Source organism: Cavenderia fasciculata (genome assembly GCF_000203815.1).
Source record: "Cavenderia fasciculata unplaced genomic scaffold Scf_Dfasci-G-b-205a01.r1-3, whole genome shotgun sequence".
Taxonomy (NCBI): Eukaryota; Evosea; class Eumycetozoa; order Acytosteliales; family Cavenderiaceae; genus Cavenderia; species Cavenderia fasciculata.
The window spans coordinates 2,341,673-2,366,968 of record NW_004457737.1 but is presented as its reverse complement, the minus strand read 5'-3'; the positions used below and the strand labels follow the sequence as shown (position 1 = coordinate 2,366,968).

Here is a 25,296-nt window from a genome sequence, read left to right as displayed (position 1 = left end):
TTTGCACAAGAATCCATCAAACAATTCTAGAAAATATGCGCAACAACAGTAGCAAGGGTAGTTGTTGTAGTAGTAGTAGCAGTAGCAGGCAAAGATTTGATTTTGTATTGATGATTGATTATTGATTGGTTATTTTAACTATTTATACCCAAATATATATATATTTATATTTATATTTAGGCTTTGATCGTCGTAATACGTAGGTAGGTGTGTATGTGTTATAGTACAATGATATTGACTTTATTTTCTTTTCTTTTCTTTTACTTTGTTTGCAAGTATTGCGTCAATACCAATTCGTCTGTATTAAGTGCTTGTCATCAAAATCCACCTACTACTTTTACTGTACAAAACTACTGCCATCGCCCTGTTCTCTCTCTTTTGCTGCATATTAAATCGAAGAATCGCTGCTGATAAACAACTAACACCAAGCCAAGAATGTTCTATAAAACTATACCTTTTGTAATAAATATATCGTGGTGTATATATATAATAGTGAAAAGTATTTTATATAAAAATAATGAATTTTGATAACCCTCTCTTCAGAGTGTAGTTTTGAAAAAAAATAATAAAAAAAAAAATAATAAAAAATAAAATTTGGTGGTCTTCTGTTTCAAACAAACGTTGATTCTTGACAGTCTTTTTGTTCTGAGTATTCAAGAATACAATCTTTTTAGTTTAGATTATTAATACTAATAATAATAATAGAACTAAAGTATATATAAAAATGAATAACTTCTCTCTTAAAAATGCGCCAACTAAGATTGCTAAAAATCAAGAATCGAATGATTTGCTCAAACAAAGCCACCCCCCTCCTTTTCACTACTCCCACTTGCTTGACAAATCAGCATGACTCAGCAACGATCAACCCCAGTCTCGTCTCTCTCTTTTTTGATGGTTGCTTGGTGTGATCATAATCAGATAAAAACTTGAAATGGGGAGGGAAGACTTTTCTTCCAAGAAATGGAAGATCGATAAGAATAAACTTTATCTCTCTCTCTCTAAAAAAAGAATTAAAATTCCAAATATGGTGAGTACAGAATGTTGACGGAATAAGAAAGATGGTGGGTGTGTTCATAGTGACTCGAAAATTTGTGGAATCATTCCCACCCCACCCGCTCACTCTTCACAGACAAAGAGAGAGAGAGAGAGGAATCTTATCTAGTGTGTTGTGTATGTATAAGAGATAGGTTTGTTTGGTTGATTCATTGTAGTTGGATTTTACTACATTTTTGTCATTGCATTCTATTCTATTCCCCAACCTTTTTCTTTACTTATTAGTTTTTATAGTACACTAGTAATATATACTATATTACAAAGAGATCTTCACCTTTCAATATCTTTAACCAAAGAGTATTTAAACGATCAATCAAAAATGATTCCAATCAATTATCATCACAATAATAATAATAATAGTATTTGTAATAGTCCAAATAAAAATAGTAATAATAATCATGGTCAAACCAGTGAAATATTATTAAAAGAGAATTTAAAATTAAAAGAGATTATAAAGAATTATCAAAGAGATGTAACCAATTGGAAAAGTGAAAGAGAAAAGTATAGAAAGAATTTGGAGCGTGCCAAGACTATTATCATCGAACAAAGAAAGAGCTTGGTCGAACAGCAGAACCATAGAAATATGTCAACTAAAATATCACCATGTCACAGTAACAATAGTAGTGTTAAATCTACACCTTCTGCATGTTCCATGGTTACTTCTCCCATTATGAATCAACACCATCTTGGTGCAAATACTCCAACTCCAACAACAACAACAACATCAACAACAAACCAACAAATTGAAATTGAAATCAACGACCATGAATATGCCAATAGCCACAAACCAGTAATGACAGGATCATCATTAATTCGATCATTCTCTACTCCATTACTACATTATTCACCTCAACCAATTAATTATTTATTCTCTACTTTAATGGGTACCAACAACGGAAACAATAACAACAAAGAGGAAGAATCCTCTATTTCCTCATCTTCTTGTTCATCAACTCCACAACAATCTTTTACTCCATCTCTATGTAACAATATGAATAGCACCGAATCAACACCACCATTATTTTCAAACACCAAGGAAAAGGAGAAGTTAAAGAGTGATAGATTGAAAATCAAGGTTAAAAAATTAAAAGATAAAAAGAAAAGAGATAGGGAACAAATCTTTAACTTGGAAAAGGAAAAGGAAACATTATCATCATTGAATCGATTCTACATGGATAAACTCAAAGGTTTAGAATCCCAACTTTCAAAATCCAAGTCCAATTCAACACCAAAGATTGTTGCTCAATCATCTTCGTCATTATCGTCATCGTCGTCGACTTCATCACCAGCCACCAGTTTTGGATTCATCAGTCCAACACTTAAAAGTTCACCAATCTCATCTTCATCTAGTGCCATGTCAATGAGCCCCATTTCACTCAAAGGATTGTCAATGAATAATAGTATTCAATCTAGTCCATCTCAACAACATCAGCATCTTGGATCACAATTATCATCTTATTACAACAAAAATAATAATATTAATAATAATAATAACAACAATAATTCGATTCCATCATCATCATCATCATCATCATCAAGTCCAAAGAATAATTATCAATCAACAAAATCATCACAACCACCTTCTTCTTTAGAGGTTGTAGTCCTCTAAACACCTTGGTCACTAGTGTATCAATGGAATCCAAGAGGCAATGAATGAATGTAACACAACCCCACAACCATGCGCGAATATAAAAATAAATTAATATAGAATTATTTTATTACTTTACTTTACTTTACCTTACTTTATCAATGGATCAATTTACAAATCCATATTCAACAATTCGTATTTTTTATATTTGAACCCTAACCACTCTCTCCAAAAAAAAGTGGTTAATTATCACAATGGTTAGTGAACTGTTTTCAAACACTATCCTCACACACAACACACAACAAGAGGGTCAATTGAAAAGATCCAGATTATTCTGTCTATTGCAACTCCACTACCCAAATTGAGTATCGGAATGGAATCAAAGAGTATAGTAATAATAGTAAATGGATAGTATCAATCTTTAATCGAAATAGTCTATCATTAAAAATCTAAAAGAGAAAGAAAGATGGTAAAACAGAAGAAATTAATAATAGTATCAGCTATAATCAGTTTTATATTTATTGGATTGTTAGTTGATGTTGGATATAGTGACGATAGAGGTGAGACATGTGCAGAAGGATGTCCAAGAAGATGGATAGGTGATGGTTTTTGCGATAGAGCTTGTAATAATGAAAAATGTAGAAATGATGGAGGTGATTGTCCAGGACAAGGAAAATCAAATTGTAAATATATTCTAAAAATTCGGAAATAGATTTCATTCAAATTTAATACTAATACTTCTGGTCATTTAGATTTTTGTAAAACTAGTTGTCGAAAGAGTTGGATTGGTGATGGATATTGTGACCCAGAATGTAATAATGCTGATTGTTCTTATGATGAAGGAGATTGTGGAGCTAATCCAAGATCACCAACTCGTATGTATATTTAATTCTTGAAATTATTTTATTGGATATTAAATTAATCTATTTGTTTTTTAAAAATAGAAACATGTGCACCCGGATGCAGAGAAAAAGAAAGAGGTGATGGTATTTGTGATGCCAGTTGTGATGTACAAGAATGTAATTTTGATAACTTAGATTGTGATCCAAAGAAAAAAAATCCTGTATGTATCATTAAGTTTTAAAACAAAAGAATATATATGCTAAACCTATTGTTTTTAATTTTAAAGGAAGAATGTAATGTTGGATGTTTAAAAGCAATGATTGGGGATAAAGTTTGTACCAAAGCTTGTAATGTACCAGAATGTCTAAATGATGGAGGGGATTGTAACAATTCAGCCAAGGAATGTAGTAAAGGATGTAGTTGGAAAATGATTGGTGATAAAAAGTGTCAACCTGACTGTCAAGTTTTAGCATGTTCATTTGATGGTGGTGATTGTGCTCCACCCATTGATATCGATGGTATGAATCTATAGAAATATTAATATTAATATATTTAAAGATAGATAGATTTGAAATTAACTTAATTATTATTTCTTTAGATTCACAATTTTGTTCCAAAGGATGTTTTAAAACATTTATAGGTGATGGAGAATGTGACTCAGAGTGTTATAATGAAGCTTGTAAATGGGATGGAAAAGATTGTACTAGTCCACCAACTTCAAAGGGAATGATCACCAAAGAATGTTCAGCTGGTTGTCAACCTGCAATGATCAAGAATGGTGTTTGTAACAATGAATGTTATTCCAAGGAATGTTTGTTTGACGGTGGTGATTGCCGAGGTGGAAATGAAAAGCAAGAGTGTGCTCCGGGATGTCCCCTCAACCTTGTCGGTGACGGATGGTGTATGTCTGCATGCAACGTAAAACAATGTAACTATGATGGTGGTGACTGTGACGTTGTCAACTCTGGAAAGATTGGAGGCATGTGTGACTTGGGATGTCTAGAATCAATGTTGGGTAATGGAGCTTGTGACTATGAATGCAATACATTCAACTGTCAATATGACAATGGTGACTGTGGAGTGATTGGTGGTGCCAATTCAACCACCCTTCTCGACTCTAAAGGAGTATCCAATGGAACATGCCAATTGGCACCCAAGACAAGAGCATGTGGAGTAAAAGGAAAGGTGGTGTCTTCAACCGCCTGCATGGGTGCAGACAACCATATCATGTTGCAAATGGACAAGCCAAAGAACAAAGAAGAGGAAACATGTCAACAAATGCAAGCCAAAATGATATGTTCCCAAGGTTGTGTTAGCTGTGATGGCAAGAGTAAACCCAAACCAGTGTGTCGACAAACCTGTCTAGATTACAAAAAGGCATGCAACAATCTCCTTGGTCTCGCTCAATTAGACTGTAAGAGTGACTTGTTTAGTGATAGTGCATGTACCAAGGTTGACAGTATTTTAAGAGCTAGAAGTTCAGCTTCTTCTTTATCACTCCATCATATCTTCTTTATATCTATGTCATTGTTGGTATCAATCTTCCAATTTTCTCTTTAATCATAATAATAATAAAATATAATTACTTTTTCTTTATACCTCTGTTTATTTGATTTAAAAGAATAATGATTGATCTACAGCAGGACCTTGCATAAGATTCCATGAGGATGGGATTTCAAATTGATCCTTTGATGGAAGACCAATGTATTGAGAAACGAATCGAGCGACATTGATAGCATCGGCAGTATTATCACCCTCTGAACAAAACAATACAAGTGCCAAGAACTTGTCACTCACCAAATCTTTCATGTCTCTTGCGAGACCAGTGAGACGATCACTTAAAAGTTGCACTTGTCCATCGATCACAATTTGTCCTTGTGTCTCCATCTCTGGAATTGACAATGATTTTAACTTGCCAAGTGATTCATTATTTATACTTTGTGATATAACATATCTTAATTGATTTCTATAATAGAAAGTAGGTAAATAAGTAAATAAATAGTAAATAAATAACAAGTTTACATTGTTATTAATGTTGTTACATACCCAGACAATTGAGAATCAATTCTTTTGTTTGCATTTGTACTTGATATGAATAAGAGTTGAGAGAATTGAGAATCATTGAACCATTTATAAAGATTGTTTGAGAATTTAGTGTAACGACCTGCAATAATTGGTGATCTTTGTTGTACGATGGTTATTTTTGTTGATGCTAGTTGATATACTTCGACGGCAGTCGACATGACACCTTTGTTGGTGGTATAGGTGTCATTGCCAACAACAGGTATAATATTTTCATCGTATATATATCCTACTCGCTCAAATCCATATGTATTGATAATCAAGTCTATACAAAGTTGTCCTATATTACCTAATGTTAATGCTGGCTATAGGTGAGGAAGAGGAAGAAGAGTTAATGATGACGATCATCACAAAAGGTAAGGGTTGTTTTCTTTCTTCTCAAACACTGGTTTACCTACCCATAACAATACATGATCATTAAATGATGGAGTGTTTGAACCTTGAGATGATACAAAGAATACCATTTGTTTCTTTATCTGTCTGTATATATTAAAAAGAGTTAAATTGCAAAGTACAAATCGGGATAAAAAAAAAACAAAAAGAAAAGAGGACATGTTCAATTTTAAATGATCATTAAATTATAATTAATAACTATAGAACATTTATTTAAAGAAGTAGAATGGTCTTGGAACTTGAGGGGAGGGCTCTATGAGTGCTACTGGACTTGGAGGTGACAAGACAAGACTTGTGGTCATTTCCTTTTTGAAGCACCCTCCTTGGGTTCTATAAGGGCAATTAAAAAAGGAGATGACCAGCCAGCCTTGTACCATGTATGATTGAGGTTGAAATAATCTGTACGGTCAAAAGCTCAGGGGAAAATAAATAGTGATAAGTATAGTTTGTAATGTTTAGATACCAAAGAAAACAACATGGTTTGACCAAAGAGCAAACGTTAATTATAAAACCCAGCAAGTTGTACTTGAAAAGAAATCTCTCTATCTCTCTCTCTCTCTCTCTCTCTTTCTCTATGATATTAAACTTTGAAGGAAAATAATTAAATATTGTATTATAAGCTTTTGACTAATGAATTGAAGGGAAATACAATAATAGATCAAAGGTCACCTTATCTTTTCTTTTTTTGTTTTTTTGGTTGTGATGTTTGGAGATGATCCCCGAATTGATAACTTAATTACGCGTGTTTATTAATTTAATTGATTCAACTTATTTGCCATTTTTTTGTTATACATTCTTGTTTTCATCAACTTTTGCCTATACATTACAGCACCGACAGTAATGGCAACAAGACCTAACCCACCAACTACACATCCAACAATAATCTTCCATTTCTTATCATCTGAACAATTACCCGTCTTATCGTTGACAACCAGCAATGGTGTAAAGTCTGGATCGAGAATACATTGTTGACATTGAGGTAATGTGATACCGATCATGGCAGATGATGATTGTTGATCGGAACTGATAGTGGTTTGATTGATGAGTAGTGTTTGTGAATAGGTTGTACGACCATCAGCCAATGCAAAATCGAGGAATCTACCGTTGAATTGAACATTGTCTTTGAGTACTCTTAGGTATTGGAGTGTTCCATAATTGTCATACGAGAATGGATCGATTCTAGTCTCTTGACAATCATACTCTATCGATTGGTCATTGTATACCGTTGTTTTCAATACTAATCTAAGAGTTGCAAAATTGGAATAATAAGTCCACCCCGAAATAGATACTGCCAACTTTATGGAATTGGGACCGATTGATAATTGTTGGTCTCCAAATATGACAGTTCTAGGTAGTTGAGAGAATGAAATATTGACAGTTACACTAGTCGTATTTAGAAGACTAGAGTTGGCAATCACCAAATCATAAACTGCATTGATCAATGAGTTGTTTGTGGTAATATTCGACTTCCAACTATCGGTCAACAACTCTTTTAATATTTCATTGTCCAATCCAATCTCTTGAATAGCAACAATTTCAAAACCAAATTCAACTCCATCTACTTCAATCTTTGTAGTTGGTGATGTTGTATTTGGATTAAATGTTGTATTATCAGCAACTAAAAACAAATACAAATCAAATTAATAAATACTTATTTTCCACACAAGTGATTTAAATAATACATACATTTAGTTAAACAATTATCAATTGGATTATATTGATTTTCACATTGACAAACCCCATTGACATCACATGTACCATGTCCATAACAATATTGGGTAGTCTCATCACATATTTCTTGTGGGGTTTTTGTACCAGGTCCAGTAGTAGAAGTGCCTGCGGTGGTGGTGGTAGTGGTTGTACCAGTCGATGGAGAAGGGTTATTGAATTTAATGACATAGGTTTTACTATCAAATGTTAGACTATTTAGATCCAATTGAACAGATGCAGGTCCATAGGTAGTTGGTGATGCATCAAGTAGACAATTCATTTGGAATTGAGTGGATCCAGTTTGATTGAAATTACAATTCATTGTATGATTGATTTTAATGGTTACATTGGTCATTGCGTATGGTCCAAAATCACCAAATAAACTAATTGATCTTTGTGTTGTATTTTGATCATTAACAATTCCACTATTAATGAATGGATATGCTAAAAAATAATAATATTAATATATACATATGTGTCTATTTATATATTTTTTACAACATACGTTTTGAACAATTATTATAATAACTTCCTTGATTTATATAACAATCGCAATGACCTTGATCGTTACAAACACCTTTACCATTACAATAGTTGGTAAGTTGATTACACTCGTCCTTGACAGTGACCACTTCAACTTGAGATACCAACCAAAAACCATTGATTGTAATATTGACAGTTGCCATTCTACTCTGGGTTATTGGTATTTGCTCGAGTTTACAATGAAGGGTTTGGGGAGTCCATACCAACACGGTACATATACTTTTAGATTCATCCGGGTTATTAAATTCAACCGATGATGTTTCATTGGATGTACCAAAATCTCCAGTAAATTGTATTATACTACCAATTGCCCAATATGTATCTGTACTATAAACATCATTAACAGTTGGGTAAACTATAAATAAAAGAATTAAAAATTAGATTTAATAGATTGATTGAAGTTGATTGAATTAGACTGTACAAACCTTGATTAAAAGTAACTGGTTTTTGAACTTGAATATATGTATTACTAATTGTAAGTGTATAGGGTTGATTGGGTGGTGCAGCAACATAGTACAATATAGTATTGGTTTGAGTGTTTAGGATGGGACCGGCCACTGGTATATAAGAGTCTAATGTGATATTTGGGAAGATGTACCAATTGACAGTGGCAAATAAAACTTCGACTTGTGCTAATCTACCTGGATATTGTCTGACGGTAAACGTAGAGACGATAAACCCAGCTTCCATGATAGTGGTATCCAAGATATAGTTGTTGGCTTGATTGAGTGTAATGGCGAATGGTTGTGGTGGACCTGTGATAGGTGTCGAGTAAGTGACCTCTATTTTACTGTTTGGTGTCAACACACTGATCATGGTATTGTTTAGGTTGGCTGGGAGTGTCCAACCCAAGTTTTTGCCGGTCAATACACCCTTTCCAAACAATAGTACTAATGGACTATCGACAGTGTAGGTGCAAGTAAATCCAACTGGTTTGGTGAGTGGACCAGAATACCTGGCAGGTGAATCATAACACCAAAAACAATCTGGGATCGATGTGACACCTGATGGAGGTGGAAGGGTCAATTTACCAAGTGAACAAAGAGAGGTTTCTTGCACAAGTGGTCCTGCAAAATTGGGACTCGACATGATAGTCAAATCAAGTGTACCATTTGCGTTTCCCAAAATATTTGTAAAGTTTGTGTTTGGAATCGCAAGTTGCGGCACTGCATTAAATGATCTACAAATAACAATTAAATTAACAAATTAAAGTTAGAGGGACTATGTATACTAATGTATATTTGATCAACTCTGAGACTGTTCTTCTTACAATAACTGAAGATTTGGTGTAACTGGAATATTTGGAATATTGGTAAGTGTTCCAAGATTACCACTCATCTTTGTTAGACTTGGAGGGTAGGTAGTAAATGGAAAGGCTGTTGAATCTTGAATATAACTATAGTAGTAGTAGTAGTAGTAGTAGTAGTAGTAGTAGTAGTAGTAGTAGAAGTTAAAATAGATTAATTAATAAATGGAAGGAAATAGATATTTAATTTGGTTTCATACAGTAGGTCAATGACAGGAAAAGTATCAAGAGATGGTGAAAATGTATTGTCACCCTTTAAATTTCTACAATGTGTTTAGTGTAATAAAATGTAAATGAGTAATTAAACTATAGCTATAGTAGTATGCACACATACAGAGATTTTAATACTTGAGTATTTTGGAATATACAGTGTTGCCGACGATTGAACAAAGTCATATCATAGCACATTGGCAAGTTAAAAATATACGTCAATGGATTGGGGACTGGAATATTCTGTGAAGCACCAATATACCTAAATGAATGAATGAACGAATGAAAAATGTTAAGTCACACAGTACTAGATCTATCTATCTATCTATCTCTATTATATACATACAAATTGGTAAGTTTAGGGAATGATACAGGTTGGAAATCCAATGTTTTGTTTGACTGTGGGTTGAATTGAAAACTGAATGATCCTAGGTTTGGAAGTCTGATAGTATCGTCGATGATAAGTGTATCTAAATTGGGGGCAAAAAAGTCAATATCGTTGAGTTTTGGATGACTAGGGAATACAAGTGGACCATTAATAAATGGTACTGTTAATTTGAGAGTAAACAAATCGGTCATTGTTTCAATGTTGTTTGGAAAAGATTTAAATGTTGGATCATTGTGTGAACTAACCATGAGAGAGAGAAAATATTATGTTAGTCATTCTGTTCTGAACTATGTTTTGGTTAGAACATACTAAAAAGTTTGAAGTTTGGGACAACTAGTCGCAAGAGTTGATACAAGTGATAATGATAGATCGGCTACTTGAGAGTCTGTTGATTTATAACTCAAATAGAGAAGTGCCGTAAAACTTAATTGATAGGTTGGTGATGGCATTCCATTATTTTGTACAAATGCTCCAGTATATTCACTAAATAAATAAATAATAAGTAAGTATCGATGGATTGTAAAAACACGATTGTAAAACATACAAATGGGTGATACGGTATCCATTACCATCACCAATGTCTCTACAAGTAAAAATACCTCCACTTGCAGAACATAATGTAGCTTGGGTCATTCCAAGAGGGAGCCCATATTGTTGGATCATCCATATGGCTGAGTTTACTATCGTACAAAAAAATGAAGAAGAAAAAGAAGAATTAATTTTGTGATTAGTTTCAGATCGATTTGTTTGTTTGTTTGTTTGTTCACTACATACAATCATCAGCTGGTAGAGTTTGTTGGGTTGTTTTTTCAATAAAAAAACAAAAATAAATACATAAAGTAATAAAAAGGAGTAGGTAGGCCCGTTTCATAGTATATCTCTCTCTATTCTCTGTTTACGTATGTCTATGATGATTATGAAGATGAAGAAAACCAAAGATTGAACGAATGAAAGGTTGTGGTTCCTCGTAGGGTGTTGCAGTCATAAATGTGCATGGTACCCAGTGTGTGCTACAATTATAATTGCAAAGCCGAAAATATATAAAAAAATATTATACGGTATCGGCCCCTAAAATATCTGATAAAAATCAGGTCCTAAAAACGAAAACAGCTAAACGTAAACGAAAAATTTTCATGACCAGTTCATATCTCAGTATACTCTGGTTCAACTGACCCGAAATTTCAACCATTTTAAAATCATTGAAATGAGATTGTTTTTTTGTATTTTTTTTTTTTTTTGAAATTATTATTTATTACTTAATTAATTATTTGTTAATAATTATTAATTTGATTTAAAGATTTTAACCTTGAGCTTCATAACTATTTGAATTATGTTTTGGAACAAAGATGTAGTCTTGGGAAACTGGACCAAGGAACATTTCAGAGATTTTAACCCAATCTCTAATATTGCTACTGCACATCAAAGTTTCCATGTCGGATCTGCCAAAGTAACCTGGTGGACGTTCGTTGATCTTGGAGTAGGCAGACTCGAGGATACCAACGGGTACATATCGATGTGTAAACGAGAGCCAGTTGAGTAAAAAGTGACGGGTGTTGTCGACACCTTGTTGATCGGATCCCCAGTGAGTGAGACCATAGTTGACAAAGTCTTTGATGAGGTCGAGACGCTCAGACGCTGAAATGTCCCAGTCTCTGCGCTCCTTGATTTCGGTAAAGATCCATGGCTTGATGAGGGCGCCTCTGGCAACCATCAACGATGAGATCTTGCTCTCTTTGACCTTTTCAATGTCACGCCAGTTGTAAATGTCGCCGTTGGCAATAAGAGGGAGTGGGGAGATATCAGCACACTCACGGATATACTCCCAGTTGGCAAGACGTGTGTAACGCTGTGCTCTTGAACGTCCGTGTAAGGTGACTGCTTGAGCACCCCATTCCTTGAGGTTAGGAATGAGTTTGTGTGCATTGGGTGATTCCTCAGACTTGCCAATACGAATCTTGATGGTCAATGGTACATCCAAAACACTCGACATGCCACGTACCAACGTCTCCATTCTATTTGGTCTCTCCATCATGGCAGCACCAGCACCCATATTGCACACCAAATCAATTGGACATCCCGAGTTGATATCGACAAAGTCAACATCCATATACTCGTTGATAAACTCGGCCGTATGGATCATCGAGTCGAGGTGTGGACCACACACTTGCACACCAAACTTGTCCTCACTCGCGTGACGCTTAAACAATGCAAGTTCACTTTGTTGACCAATCACAATATTACTTGCCAATGCCATCTCTCCACATGTAATATCGACACCCAAATCCTTACACAATCTTCTAAATGGAAGATTACCAACAGTTGTCAAAGGTGCAAGATATAATTGATCCTTGAATGAAATTGTCTTTTTTTCACATGCTCTTAATTTAATTTCTTTTTCAATTTGTGTATCTTCATGTGATTGTGTTACTTTAATTGTTGAGGTAGAAGTAGAAGTAGAAGTAGAAGTAGTTTCTTCTACTTTAGTTTCTACCTTTTCATCCTCAACCTTTTTTTCTTCTACAATCGTTGTTGTTGTAGTAGTAGCAGCAGTAGTTGTTGGTTGAGATTGATCTTGTTGTTGTGGTTTCTTATTATTATTATTATTATTATTATTATTATTATTATTATTATTATTATTGTTATTATTATTTTCACCTCTTTGAGAGATATTATTCTTTTTATAGTATTCTGTTGATCTTGGATACTTTAATGTCTTTTTTCTAAGTGCAGTTTGAACTTCAGGAGGGACATCATTTTTCTTGTTTTTTGATGATGCTTCTTGTTCTTGATACTTTTTCATCTTTTCTTCATCGACAAGTGATTGTGTACCATTGATATGTAAATCACCAAATCTACAAGTGATACCATACTTGCAGAAACCATAGGTATCGAAAAAGATACATTTGTCTCCAATAGATTTTGGTTTCAATTCCATATATTTAACCAAATCATGACTGTATTTACATGAATCTCCATATGTACATGTTCCTGATCTAAGATTAAGTTGACATAACTAGAAAAAAGAAATTAAAATAAATCAAAAAGAAAGAAAGAAAGAATATAAGTATCATGCTACTTGATCAAATATTGTATATATCGATAGATAGATAGATAGGTTGATAGTTTACTCTTAATTCCTTTGGTACATCTTCTCTTCTTTGTTTCTTAACCTTTTTAGGTTTTTGTTCTCTAGCTTTTTTCTGGGCTGTTTGTTCTGGTGCAGCAGCAACTGATTCTTCACCTTCACCTCCTTCACCACCAGTTGTTCTTTCTCTCTTTACGTTATTACCCCTTTCAACAGCAGCTGGAATTGGTAATCTAAACTCTGCTTTAACTGGTGCTTCTGATTGATGAAACTTTCTATTATCATGTTTATGAACAGGAGCAGTAGTAGCAACTGCAGTTGTCGTTGTTGTTGTTTCAGTCGATGGTTTGATTTCTTCAACTACAACACTTTTCGTTTCTTCTACAACTACTGTTGATGGTTCACTAGTTGTTGTTGTCGTCGTATCCATCTTCTACTTCTTTATCAAATATATGAAAAGATGAAATACAGTAATGAATGGATTTGTTTGAGTCGGTTTTCGAATATTTTTTTTTGGTTTATTTATATTTTTTTTTTTTATGGTTTAGAGAATATTGTTGGAAGTAATATTAATATTAATATTAAATAATTATTAAATTATTTGAGAAGGTGAATATTGATGTTTATAATTATTATTTGTATTGTGGTAATGAAGGTTTAATGATTGATTTAATTAATTTGAAATCATTCATTAATGGTTTGTTTGATTGGATGATCGATTGGTACTTGGTGAATAGTCTATTGTCGATACCAATGACGTTGTTGTTGTTTTGGTTGGGTGTTGGTTTATAGTCTTTTACATTCTTTGGATTGTAAATGTTGATGGTAACTGATTTCGATAGCAGTTGGTATAGATCACCGTCGGAGAATTGTGATGGAGCAGGTCTGGTTTGGTCTGGGTCAAGATTCAAACAAGCAGAGATTTGGTAGCAATTCAATAACATGAGGTTGAAAAACACATAGATTTGGTATTGGTGACAGTTGTATCTATCAATTGTACCCTTAAAGTATTCAACATGGTTGGAGTTTGGTGATTGTGGTGCACTTGTCAATATAGTCTTACCAAGACCATAACGAAGGAACAAAGAGTGGAGTAGGAAACAGTCAAACTCATCCTCATCGACAATCTTCCAATCCTTGCACTTGAGAATAAACAACCAAGATGCAATGACAAAATGGTGCCATACAGGAATACTTTTGAGCTCTGGTGTCATTTCATCGCCGAATTGGTTGTCTGGCCATTGCACGTTGGCCATTTGATAGAATGTTTTGAGACGGGTGATTGTATCGATCGATTCATTTTGGTATGATTCGAGTGCAGTGATGGGAACTTTGACAAGATCTCTTTGGATGGTTTGGACGAGATCCTTGGCATTAAAGTCGATCAATCTTTCAGTGACGGGTTTACTGCAAAACATAGAGTAGATGTTGGTTCGAACCGGTGCAGTCAAGTAGGTGATATACTGACTAGAATCATCTCTCCAATGTACCAATTCATTGTGGTCGATGTTAATAGACACCAAACTCGGTCTGAAAAGAGTCGATGAGATTAATTTTCTTGGATTGATAAACTTTGAAAAGATACCATTAAACTCTGTCAATGACCAGTCTTGATGTACATTGGCCAATATCTTTGGTTGAGATGATAGATACAGCTCCTTGCAAACAGTTTGTCTAAATTCATTTAATTTATAGGCATCTGTAATTCTCTCGACAATAGTGTCTACATTGTCACTAGATGTCAACCATTCTTCATCCTCTACAGGGAACAATGTATTGGTCAACTTTATAAAATAATCTAGTGATTTATCCTTTGCTCCCAATTCAGTATGAATTAATACAAATAATATAACCTAAAAAATATAATTAAAATGAATTAATTAATTATAATTAATTAATACAATATTTCTAGATGATAGATTATTATTATTATTATTATTTGAGATAGCTTACCAATAATGAATTATGTTTAAAATTTAATCTTTGACAAGTTGTTTTAAAGTTGTAGGGAATGAATTTTCTAAATCCATGTTCCAAGTTGAATCCCAAGTCCCCAGTTGTCACCAATGTGCAGTCACTTCCAACATTGGCGAAAAAGAAATCATTGTCATTGGAAAGGATACCATAAAGGATTTCTTTATACTTGTGAGCATATTGAATCAATTCCAAGTCACCTTCCTTTTTACATAAACTCCATTCAATTGGATGACCTTGATCAATCAAGTGTAAAAGTATATGATACACTTCTTCCTACAAAAATAAATATCGTATAAAAAAAAAATAAATAAATTATATATTTAAATAGTCTATGATATATATATATACATACATAGGCTAAAATATTTGAAGGTTTACTAGAATAACTTGAAATCTTTTTTGTTGGATCCCAAATTCTTTCACCAAAAGATTTATAGTTTTTAGCTCTGGTTCCAAATCTTTCAACTTTTGTTGAATTGGCTTTCTCTTCACTCTCTACACCATCACTAAAAAATACTAACTTGAATCCAGTTTCTAGCAGCTTTCTAAGACTGGTTTCCATAAATTCTCTAAACTGAAGTGTAGAGACCACATTGATTTGATTCGATCGGATGAGTCTCTGTTGTCTAAGCTGGTACTCTGTATCAAGCGAGCATATAAGATTATCAAAATCAATACATAATAATCTTCTTTGGCCGTGCTCCTTTTCATCATACTTTAAATGAATACCCTCACTTTCAATTGAATACAATTGCTTGAGCGATTTCATTTCTATTAATTTTGGTGACATCTTTTAAAATATGATTATTACTACTATCTATCTCTCTTGGTTTGAAGATGAACACGTATGGACCTCATCATGATCATTTTGTGATGGATGAGGACAAAGAAATAAATAAATCTTCCAATAAAAATTGGGTGTCTGCGAAAAACCACGTTGCACATGGAGGTTGCCCAACAAAAAAGATCTTTTGAGATCGATCCATCTATGAAATTTCATTTTTGTCCACAACCTTTTTTGGAGATATCTAATTTTGTGTTTTATTCTTTCTCTCTTTGTCTAGTTATTTTCAATATGACTCTTCAAGTATTGAGTAGTTCTTAATTTTTGTTGTGAAGATGACATTAATGCATCCAACCATCCATTTCTAATACTACCAACTGATGTAATATTCATCTCATTGTCAATATTATCTATATTATTGTTGTTGTCTTCATTATTATTATTATTATTGATAGAGTTGAAAGAGTTGGAAGAAGATTGATTATCATCATTTGTCATTTGATTATTATTAATAATTGTCATATTTCTATTTTGATTATTTTGATTTAGAATTGTATTTGGAGCCAATTTGTTTGAAACTAAATATTGTTTGGTAATTTCAACCAAATGATCTTTGATTTGAAGAAAACTAGGACGACGTGTAATATCTTGACTCCAACATAGTGCAATGAGTTTTTTAAATGGTGTATTTAATGGATCTTGAGAAAGAGGTGGACGATTACCTTTACAAACCGTCTCTTCGATACCACCCAAAAAACTAATCTCTGAAAAGAATCCACCAGTGTTGGAGAGCATCTCCCACAACATGACACCGAATCCATAGACATCTATCTGTTGATTGTGCCATTGTCCCTTCATAATCTCTGGTGCCAAATAGATTGGATTATCAACTAGTCTACCTTCAATTCTAGATGAATAAGAGTCTCTAACAGTTCCCAAATCACCAATCACTGTAAATGCATTGATATTATTTTGATCAATATAATTCAACTTTGACAATGATAATGATGATGAAGATGAAGATGAAGAAGAGGATGTCGTTGGTTGCTTCTTTTGTAAAGATTGTATTAAATCTAAAAGATATTGATCTGATGATTGAATGGTTGGTATTTGTTGAAGGAGGATGTTGGGAGGTTTCAAATCATTGTGGTGGAGTGGTGGACTGTTACGATGATGCATTTCTATCATTCCACATGTAATGTCTAATGAAAGAGCCAAACAGATGGGGATTGGCAATGGTCTATTCGATGCCAAAAACTGTTCCAAGTCACCATTGGCAACAAACTCTGTCACCAAGCATAATGGGAACAAAACCAATCCTACCAGTCTTAATACACGTGGTTTAGATTGTAAATGTCCCAATACATAGCTTTCTCTTCTAAAATCTCTAAAACATTGAATGATATCCAAGTTGTCTTGTGGACTGAGCATGTCAACAGTGACTATCTTGCTACTACTACGATTACGGTTCATCAATGAATGATTGGTGTTTGGAGGACTACTACTGCTGGATGGAGTTGATGAAACAACAACATCTAGAGTGACCGTTGAATCTAGCAATTCCAATTGTTGTTGTTGATCGTCGGCACTTTGATTTTCTCTTTCAGGGATGATCAACTTCTTGATAGCAACAGTTTCTTGACCATATTTACCTTTGTAAACGACACCAAACCCACCTCTACCAAGTTCCTTTTCATAGATGAGCGAAGAGTGTTGGAGAATATTGGAAGTACCAACACCCGGGGTTGGTAAATATGACATTGAAATGTCCGGTGACAACCATTTAACGGGAATCGAAGTTGTTTGTATTCCTTTGGTCGACGGACACTTAAACTCTCTAATATCATTGAGAAAGGCCAATTCGATAATCTCTAATAAAAAGTAACCACAATCATCGATGACCAATGAATTGACAGACACACTTGAATGATTGTCAAATAGTTTTGGATTGATTAATGATGATGATCTATTGCTCTGTTGTTGTTGTTGTTTGCTCGACGTTAACTTTTCGATTAAACTAGGACTACGTAATCTAGATGATTGGTATGAATCATAATCGGATTGTCTGCAACATATACATGGAACCAATACCTTGTATTTGTTATTAGCCAATAACAATGATGCAACCGATTCAATAATATTAATTGCCTTTTCAACCAAATCTTGAATCGAATAAATACGTTGTGATGGTCCAACAACTGATAAATAAATTCTAGATTCTGATACTTGTTCAATTAATAATCTAACCAAATTTCCATTATTATTATTATTATTAGTATTATTATTATTATTATTATTTAAAAGAACAGTTTGAGATCTAGATGAAATACTATTCTCTAAATGGTCTTGTAATGATAGATAGAGTGCACCCAATCTATTGTCTTGTTCAACTTTGGCAACTTGACTTGTTCTACTCTTGATGATTGTGATGATAGTCGAGGGCAATGAATAATTAAATTGAATCGATCTTTCAATTAAAATGATTCCATTGGTATTGTTATTGTCTTGTTGTTGTTGTTGAACACCACCAAGACTATCCCTATTATTATCATCTGCTTGTCTAAAGAATATATAATTATATTCCATTAAATAATCAAACAACCATTTCTTACAGTTGAATTGTGAAGAGGATGGATCGGCGTTGACTAAACTCTGTTGTTGTTGATTTCCACTATGATAGTTATTGCCAATTCGTATTTTGAATTGATCGTCTTTGAGTGAAAGGTAGGGACCGATAAGAGGTTGAAAGAGCGACACTATATCGAATCGGTAGAATATAGAGAGCATTCGCTCGACCGATACATCGCTCATTTGCTTGTAGTTAAAGTATTGGTTGGACGACTCAATGACAGACTGGAGTAATGAACGTCCGACAATACCCGAGCTGGACGACCAACCAATGCCCGTTGGTACCATCGACAAGATGACATTGGTGAATGTCTGAATGATCCATTGCGGCTTGATGATGATCAAATCACCCAATTGATAGTCACCACCGTGTTGAATGATCGTACCGGTTGTTTCCAAGTACCGAATAACATTTCCGATTCTAGCACGACCCTTTATATTAAAGATGGCGGCCATATCAACCAACTCTTCTCTTTCAACAATCGGTCGCTGCGAACTTCTTTCAACTACGTAATCTGCCAACAATACAAATGGCGATGGCACCATTTCATTGACCATCGTTGGTTTCCTCGACGATGGTGTTGTCGCACTATCAGCAATCGCCTTGACAATCTTTTCCTTCAATGAATCGATATCTTCCTCTTCACCAATATTCAAAAACATAAATTCCATCTTCAAGTTTATGAATGCAGTATGTTTGTTGAGTGATTTCCAATTGGCTAGCCACGAGTGAATCGTTTGGTCTGACACTCCACCGCCATCTGGCAATATTCCAATCACAAATATCTTTAGATTCGAGTATTTGTGAGATATTCCATTGAGGTAGTTGTTTAGTACTGTACAGTTCTCTTCCAATGCATTAAAGTGAAACTGAATGACATAGATTGTTTTATCGGTGAAAAACATTGGTTGGTAGGCCCATAGTGCCTCCTTGGCGTCAAACTCCCAGCAATCCAATTGTATGGTGGTAGGATCGGCATTTTCATTGTTGGTACAGTTGATTTGGAGTGATATAGAGTGTGTCTCTATACCAACTGCCTTTGTCGACAATGATTGATTTGTTTTTTGTTGTTGTTTGGATAATTGTTGACCAAACAATTGATGGAATAAACTGTTATTATTGGCATTATTCTGATTAGAATCTCTAGAAAGGAATGACAAAATACCAAATGGAGATACTGGTGATGATATAGTATCTCGTGTTGTTGATATTTGTTGTTGTTGTTGTGGTACTAATGTTTGTTGTATTGGTTGTTGTTGTTGTTGATCACCAGATAGATGTAATTGAGGTGACAACGACCCAGTAGATGATGTTGCTGGTTGTTGTTGTAATTGACTAGATTGTTGTTGATGACCCAAGAATATTAATTTAACCTTGTTACAAGGTTGTATACCTTCAATATGTTCCTTGAGGTAGTTTAGAATACCCTTGACATCGTGTAACTCTAATTCCTTGGGTAGTTGTTTCAAGTTGTTACCTTGAATCTGTAATTTCTGTATATTCTTCATCATTGCCAGCGATTGTGGAAGTGAATCGAGTAAGTTATGTCCAATCGACAAATTCTCCAACATTTCCAATGATGATACTGAAGGAGGGATCCATGATATTTGATTATGCGATAATTTAAGAGTCACCAAAGACGTTAAACTCATCACCTCTTCTGGAATCACTTGAATCTTGTTATGTTGTAATGACAAGTGATGAAGATTAACCAATTTACCAATCGACAATGGAATCTCTACCAATACATTATGATCAACGATTAATTCTTCAAGTGATACAATATTACATAATGGTATTAACTAAATAGAGAGTGAGATATAATTAGATTAGTATTGGGAGGGTATATTCTTGATTATTACTACTTTGCTTACATTATTAATATTATTTGATAAAAGATTTAATTTTTTAAGTTGTTTTAGTGATTCTAGGGAATGAGGAATCTTTGAGATTAAGTTATCACGAAGATCAAGGTTTTTTAAATTAACCAACTCTGATAATAGACTTGGTAGAGTTTGAATTCGATTACCAGCAAATCTAAGATCGGTCAATGAATGAAGATTAATCAATTCCATGGTAAACTCTTTTAGTTGGTTTCTGCTGAGATCCAAATACAAGAGATTATCCAATTTTGAGAGATGTGGTGATATCTCTTCGATTCGATTATCCATTAGATTCAATTTCCTCAATGAAGTGAATTGACCAATTTCACGTGGTATCACTGTCAAGTGATTTTGAGCTATACTAATATGTTCAAGACCTTTAATCTTATCATGTAATAATATTAAAAACATTCCAGGTAAATGATTAATTAAATTATTATCAATAATTAATTCTTTTAAATCTAAAAAGAAATGAAAGAATATTAATTAGAGATCTATTGACAATATTATTAATTACAATTTAACATACTTTGAAATTTTAATAAAACAGATGGAAGTGAAGTTAAATTATTATTTGATAAATGAATAGAAGTTATAAATTTAACATATGGAATCACTTTTGATTCATGTAGAATAGAGTCTGGTAAATCATAAAGACCTACACAATTTAAATTAATGTCCATCGATTTTTGTTGAACAATGATGTCACGATTCTCCATTTGTAGCTCCAATAGTTTTTTGGCAGTATTTCTATGACTTGATACTACCCATCTTGTATAAAACTCTCCCCAAAATATTAATTGTTTTAAATTAAATCTATTGAAATGAAAAAACAAATCAAGTCAATATATATAATCTAATCGATGGTTTGAATATTTTTGTTACATACCGATTTGTTGACAATGAAGTTGTAGAATAAGAATTATAAAGTGGATTAATAAATCTATTTACATTGAGATGAATATCAGGCCAAATGGACCGAGTATTTTTCCTGATATTCAATTGTTCTGCCTCTTTATGATTCTTGTATAAAAAATTACCATATTTGCCATTAAACACACTCTCACTAATAAATAGTACCAATGATTGATTGAATTCAAAATCGGTTGGGTATTGGTGAAGTAGTTGAATGACACAATCACAAAATAAAATGAATAAAACTGGTGCTCTTGATCCAATCGGTGATTGTTGTTGACCTACCGATGACAAGATAGTTGCATTTACATTTTGTGTACCACTACTATTTAATCCTGATCCTGATCCTGATCCACTACCTGTAGATGATGATGACGACGAAGATGATAATACATCATTACTACTATTACCAATTTTAAATTGGTCTCCAAAAGGATAACCAAATGCACACCATTCCTTATCGATTAGATATTGGAATCCTGTGATTGTACGTAAGCTTGAATCCAACATTAACTGTACCACTGAAGAGACCAATAGGTCGTCGCGATCATGTCCCTCTGACGAAGTGACAATAGCAGACTTGCCATGTGAAAAGTGTTGGACCACTCTTATCACTGCACTCATTGTCGCTCTGACACTATCCATCCAATCCAATCTGTTGATTTCATCGTTCCAACGACGTTTATCGATTGTCTCTGTTTTGTTATTTGACATTGACGACGATGAAACGACACCACCACTATTTGAAAGAAAACTGGATAGTACTGGCAGACAGGTCATACACAGTTCACCCAACTTGCTATAATTATCTCTTAACTTGTCTATACCATCCAAACCCAAATAAACAAATCGACATTGTGGATAGTATGATTCATAGGCAAGACTACTTTTTTTTGGTAAACTACCAGTTTCATAAATTGTTAATGGGTATTTTTGATTCGTTGTTGATACACCACCATCAACAATATTATTATTTTGATCCATTCCAAGAGCAGAACCAGATTTTTTCATTGTACTAGTTTGATGTAACAAATCGACTAGACCAAGATCATAACCAGTGCCAGCAGGTTCATCGTCGTCATCTCCAAATGATGATGCAGTCACCAATAAATAATCTATTCTAGGTTGATCCGATATCGCCAGGAATACATATTGATTGTTTGGATTGACCCAAGTAACCACTGGAAACCTCTTATTATTTCTAAAATGTGATATCTCTCTAATCAATGAATCAGATGCATTGGTTGGTATAATAAATGAACTTGGATAAGTTGAACATATATCATTCTTTATATTAATTTGTGATACTCTAGAAAAATAAATAAATAAAATAAATTAATAAAACTATTGTTTGTTTTTGTTTGTTTTCTTTTTTCATACCTCCAAATTAAAGGATCAAGATTTAATTTTTGATATTCAATTTTGTTATAGAGATCCCAATGTTGATGATGTTTGATGGTTGTTATGAGACGATATTTTGATAGTTTTACAAGGTTATTGCCAATTGGATTGTTTTCAAGGTTGGAAAAGGCAAATAGAGATTTGAGAGGTTTGTGGAATGCCATTTTAATGGTGATATTCATAAACATTTCTTCGTCTTGTTTGGAGAGGAACCCAAAATAGACAACTTTGAAATGCCTAGTAGTCACCCTGATGAATCGATGTGTTCCTTTTTGTTTGGTGATACTTTGAATACTGGACAATTCGATACCTTGAGTCTCAAAGATGCGGTCTTGTTTACCATCGACCCAATATCGATAGATGATACGATAGTTGGTCACCCATATACTAACACATGCAGTAGTTGGTGATATACCAGCAGACGATAAATTGTTTGCACTAGACCCATAATCCGATGGCAATGATGCTGACATCATTAATGTTGAGAATACTATTGGTGATGATGACGATGACAAGGAAGATAATGACAATGACATTGATTGTTGATTCATATCTAAAGTAGTAGATACCAAATACTTGGCAATTGTAACTGGAAATACAACATCTTCACCTGGAATCAATCTTGGTTGTTTTGGTAATTGATTAGAGAATATCTTTTCATAATTCTTTAAGAATGTATTTAATAATAATCTCCAATTTGTTATTTTAATATCAGAGTTTATATTATTAATATTATTATTATTCATATTATTATTATTATTAGAAGGTGATGTTGATAAATTATAATTATTATTATTGTTGATGTTAGTAGTGAAAAAGTATGGTACAAGTAAATTAATTAAATATTGTTGTAGTGGTTGAGCTTTGTTGGTTGATTTGTACAGTTGATTAAAGAATGATAGGAGAGTGACTATGGTTGGTCGGACTAGAGGTGACAACATATTCATGCACAGTATTAACGGCATGATCTGAGCGTCACTGTTGAATAGGTCATCTTGAATACTATCAAACAGTGACACTGACATTGACTGCAAGTAATAGATTAATAGTAACCATACTACCTCTTTACTTGTAATATTCTCTTTGAAATCTTCCAATTCCGATCCAATTCCATTATTATTATTATTATTATTGTTATTACTACTACAACTACTACTACTACTTGTAGTATCATTAGGATTAACATTATGACTATACACAAATAACCAATAGTTGAAATCTATTCTTAATAAATCCAATGATGATGGTGATAATAATAACTTATTCTCATTCTTATTATTATTATTATTATTATTATTATTATTATTATTATTGTTATTATTACTACTATCTATAAAGTCATTTGGATTTAATTTAAATAGTTGTTCAATCTCTTCAATTACTATATCATTACTACTACTATCATCATCACTATGACTATTATTATTAATACTATTATCTATATCTTGTTTATGTTGTTGTTGTTGTTGTTGTTGTTTGAGTTGTTGTTGTTGTTCAAGTTGAAGTATAGATTGTGACAAGTATTTACAACATCGATGTACTAGATTAGGTATGTCATTTATCTTTAACTTTGGGTTTAATCTTTCGAGTGGTACTCCGAAAATACCTTGGTTTGTCGTATTACTTTTATTTAGTTTTAATCTACCCATCTCTTTCTTTGCATTCTCTCTCTATCTCTCTCCTTTATTATATTATTACTATCTCCTATGAAGACTGTTGGTTGTTGAATGAGAATGATGTGGAATGAGCTAGAGGAGGAGGTGGAGGAACAAGCCCACGGGACTATACCAACTTTATAAATCGATTATCCTAAATATCCGCCCAAAGGTGCGAGCTTTTTAGCTTTCTCAAAGGTCAGCAAACGCGCACGTAACAAGATATTTTAAAATCCTATGGCCTGGGACACTGATTATTGACCCGAATTTGGATTTTTAGCAAAGCTTTTGCAGATCTAAAAAAGGAAGGATCATGATGCTTAAAAACCACCTATACTACAAAAAGGAAAAGAAAATTCAATTGAACAACATGCTGTATGTAGGTTACATATATTTATGTGTGTATAAAACTGATCACCGATCACCTCCTACTCTCTCTTTTGGTAGTGCTGAATTTATTGGTTTCTAAAAAAGATAAAGGATGGATTGGATTGGTAATGTTAACATTTGTGTTCTATGTCTCTGCTCTCTACATTCTACTCTCTTCAAAAGAGTAGCTTTCTATTAATTAATTAATTTAATTGTTTTGTCATTCCCATTAATGACCATTGAGGAAGAGGAGGGATAAATAGAACATTTGTAAGAAGGATGCTGATAAAAAAATGGGTATGGTGATGAAAAGACATGTAATCATGATCAATGATTAAACTATTATCTTTTTTTTTTTTGCAATGATTGGTTGGGATGGTTGGTAGTTTTTTTTTGTTTTGGGGGAGGATGGATGGAATGGAATGGAAGAGGATTAGAAAAAAAAAATGGATAATAATATAATTATCCAGATTTTTTTTCTT

The 25,296-nt window shown here is 33.4% G+C and overlaps 8 protein-coding genes across 8 annotated transcripts, besides 1 other annotated feature; 2 read left to right on the top strand and 6 right to left on the bottom strand.

Moving 5' to 3' along the window:
• Nucleotides 1–35: 35 nt before the first annotated feature.
• On the top strand, nt 36–2,662 carry DFA_03623 (uncharacterized protein; the record flags this gene model as incomplete). The annotated part of the gene is made up of 3 exons (XM_004363168.1): nt 36–104; nt 181–203; nt 1,288–2,662. The coding sequence occupies 3 exons, from the start codon at nt 36–38 to the stop codon at nt 2,660–2,662; spliced, it is 1,467 nt and encodes a 488-aa protein (XP_004363225.1).
• Nucleotides 2,663–2,802: 140 nt separating this feature from the next.
• Nucleotides 2,803–5,044, top strand: DFA_03622 (uncharacterized protein; the record flags this gene model as incomplete). Its single annotated transcript, XM_004363167.1, has 6 exons — nt 2,803–2,836; nt 3,136–3,324; nt 3,394–3,516; nt 3,586–3,704; nt 3,771–4,002; nt 4,083–5,044. 6 exons carry the CDS (start codon nt 2,803–2,805, stop codon nt 5,042–5,044), a joined length of 1,659 nt encoding a protein of 552 aa, XP_004363224.1.
• Nucleotides 5,045–5,098: 54 nt separating this feature from the next.
• psmG2 (proteasome assembly chaperone 2) lies at nt 5,099–6,030 on the bottom strand (the record flags this gene model as incomplete). Its single annotated transcript, XM_004363166.1, has 3 exons — nt 5,099–5,450; nt 5,531–5,871; nt 5,965–6,030. 3 exons carry the CDS (start codon nt 6,028–6,030, stop codon nt 5,099–5,101), a joined length of 759 nt encoding a protein of 252 aa, XP_004363223.1.
• A 138-nt stretch (nt 6,031–6,168) lies between these two features.
• Nucleotides 6,169–6,261, bottom strand: DFA_03620 (uncharacterized protein; the record flags this gene model as incomplete). The annotated part of the gene is made up of 1 exon (XM_004363165.1): nt 6,169–6,261. One exon carries the CDS (start codon nt 6,259–6,261, stop codon nt 6,169–6,171), a length of 93 nt encoding a protein of 30 aa, XP_004363222.1.
• Nucleotides 6,262–6,708: 447 nt separating this feature from the next.
• On the bottom strand, nt 6,709–11,101 carry DFA_03619 (uncharacterized protein; the record flags this gene model as incomplete). Its single annotated transcript, XM_004363164.1, has 11 exons — nt 6,709–7,577; nt 7,646–8,113; nt 8,175–8,567; nt 8,638–9,392; nt 9,483–9,608; nt 9,719–9,781; nt 9,946–9,990; nt 10,075–10,356; nt 10,426–10,599; nt 10,661–10,699; nt 11,016–11,101. The coding sequence occupies 11 exons, from the start codon at nt 11,099–11,101 to the stop codon at nt 6,709–6,711; spliced, it is 3,300 nt and encodes a 1,099-aa protein (XP_004363221.1).
• Nucleotides 11,102–11,416: 315 nt separating this feature from the next.
• On the bottom strand, nt 11,417–13,631 carry dus3l (CCCH-type zinc finger-containing protein; the record flags this gene model as incomplete). Its single annotated transcript, XM_004363163.1, has 2 exons — nt 11,417–13,129; nt 13,245–13,631. The coding sequence occupies 2 exons, from the start codon at nt 13,629–13,631 to the stop codon at nt 11,417–11,419; spliced, it is 2,100 nt and encodes a 699-aa protein (XP_004363220.1).
• Nucleotides 13,632–13,833: 202 nt separating this feature from the next.
• On the bottom strand, nt 13,834–15,968 carry DFA_03617 (uncharacterized protein; the record flags this gene model as incomplete). Its single annotated transcript, XM_004363162.1, has 3 exons — nt 13,834–15,054; nt 15,155–15,451; nt 15,531–15,968. 3 exons carry the CDS (start codon nt 15,966–15,968, stop codon nt 13,834–13,836), a joined length of 1,956 nt encoding a protein of 651 aa, XP_004363219.1.
• A 270-nt stretch (nt 15,969–16,238) lies between these two features.
• Nucleotides 16,239–24,439, bottom strand: DFA_03616 (uncharacterized protein; the record flags this gene model as incomplete). The annotated part of the gene is made up of 5 exons (XM_004363161.1): nt 16,239–20,393; nt 20,466–20,935; nt 21,004–21,290; nt 21,364–22,698; nt 22,770–24,439. 5 exons carry the CDS (start codon nt 24,437–24,439, stop codon nt 16,239–16,241), a joined length of 7,917 nt encoding a protein of 2,638 aa, XP_004363218.1.
• A 487-nt stretch (nt 24,440–24,926) lies between these two features.
• Nucleotides 24,927–25,013: a sequence feature (Short protein (DFA_03615, EGG25366.1) was converted to a misc_feature.).
• Nucleotides 25,014–25,296: the final 283 nt, after the last annotated feature.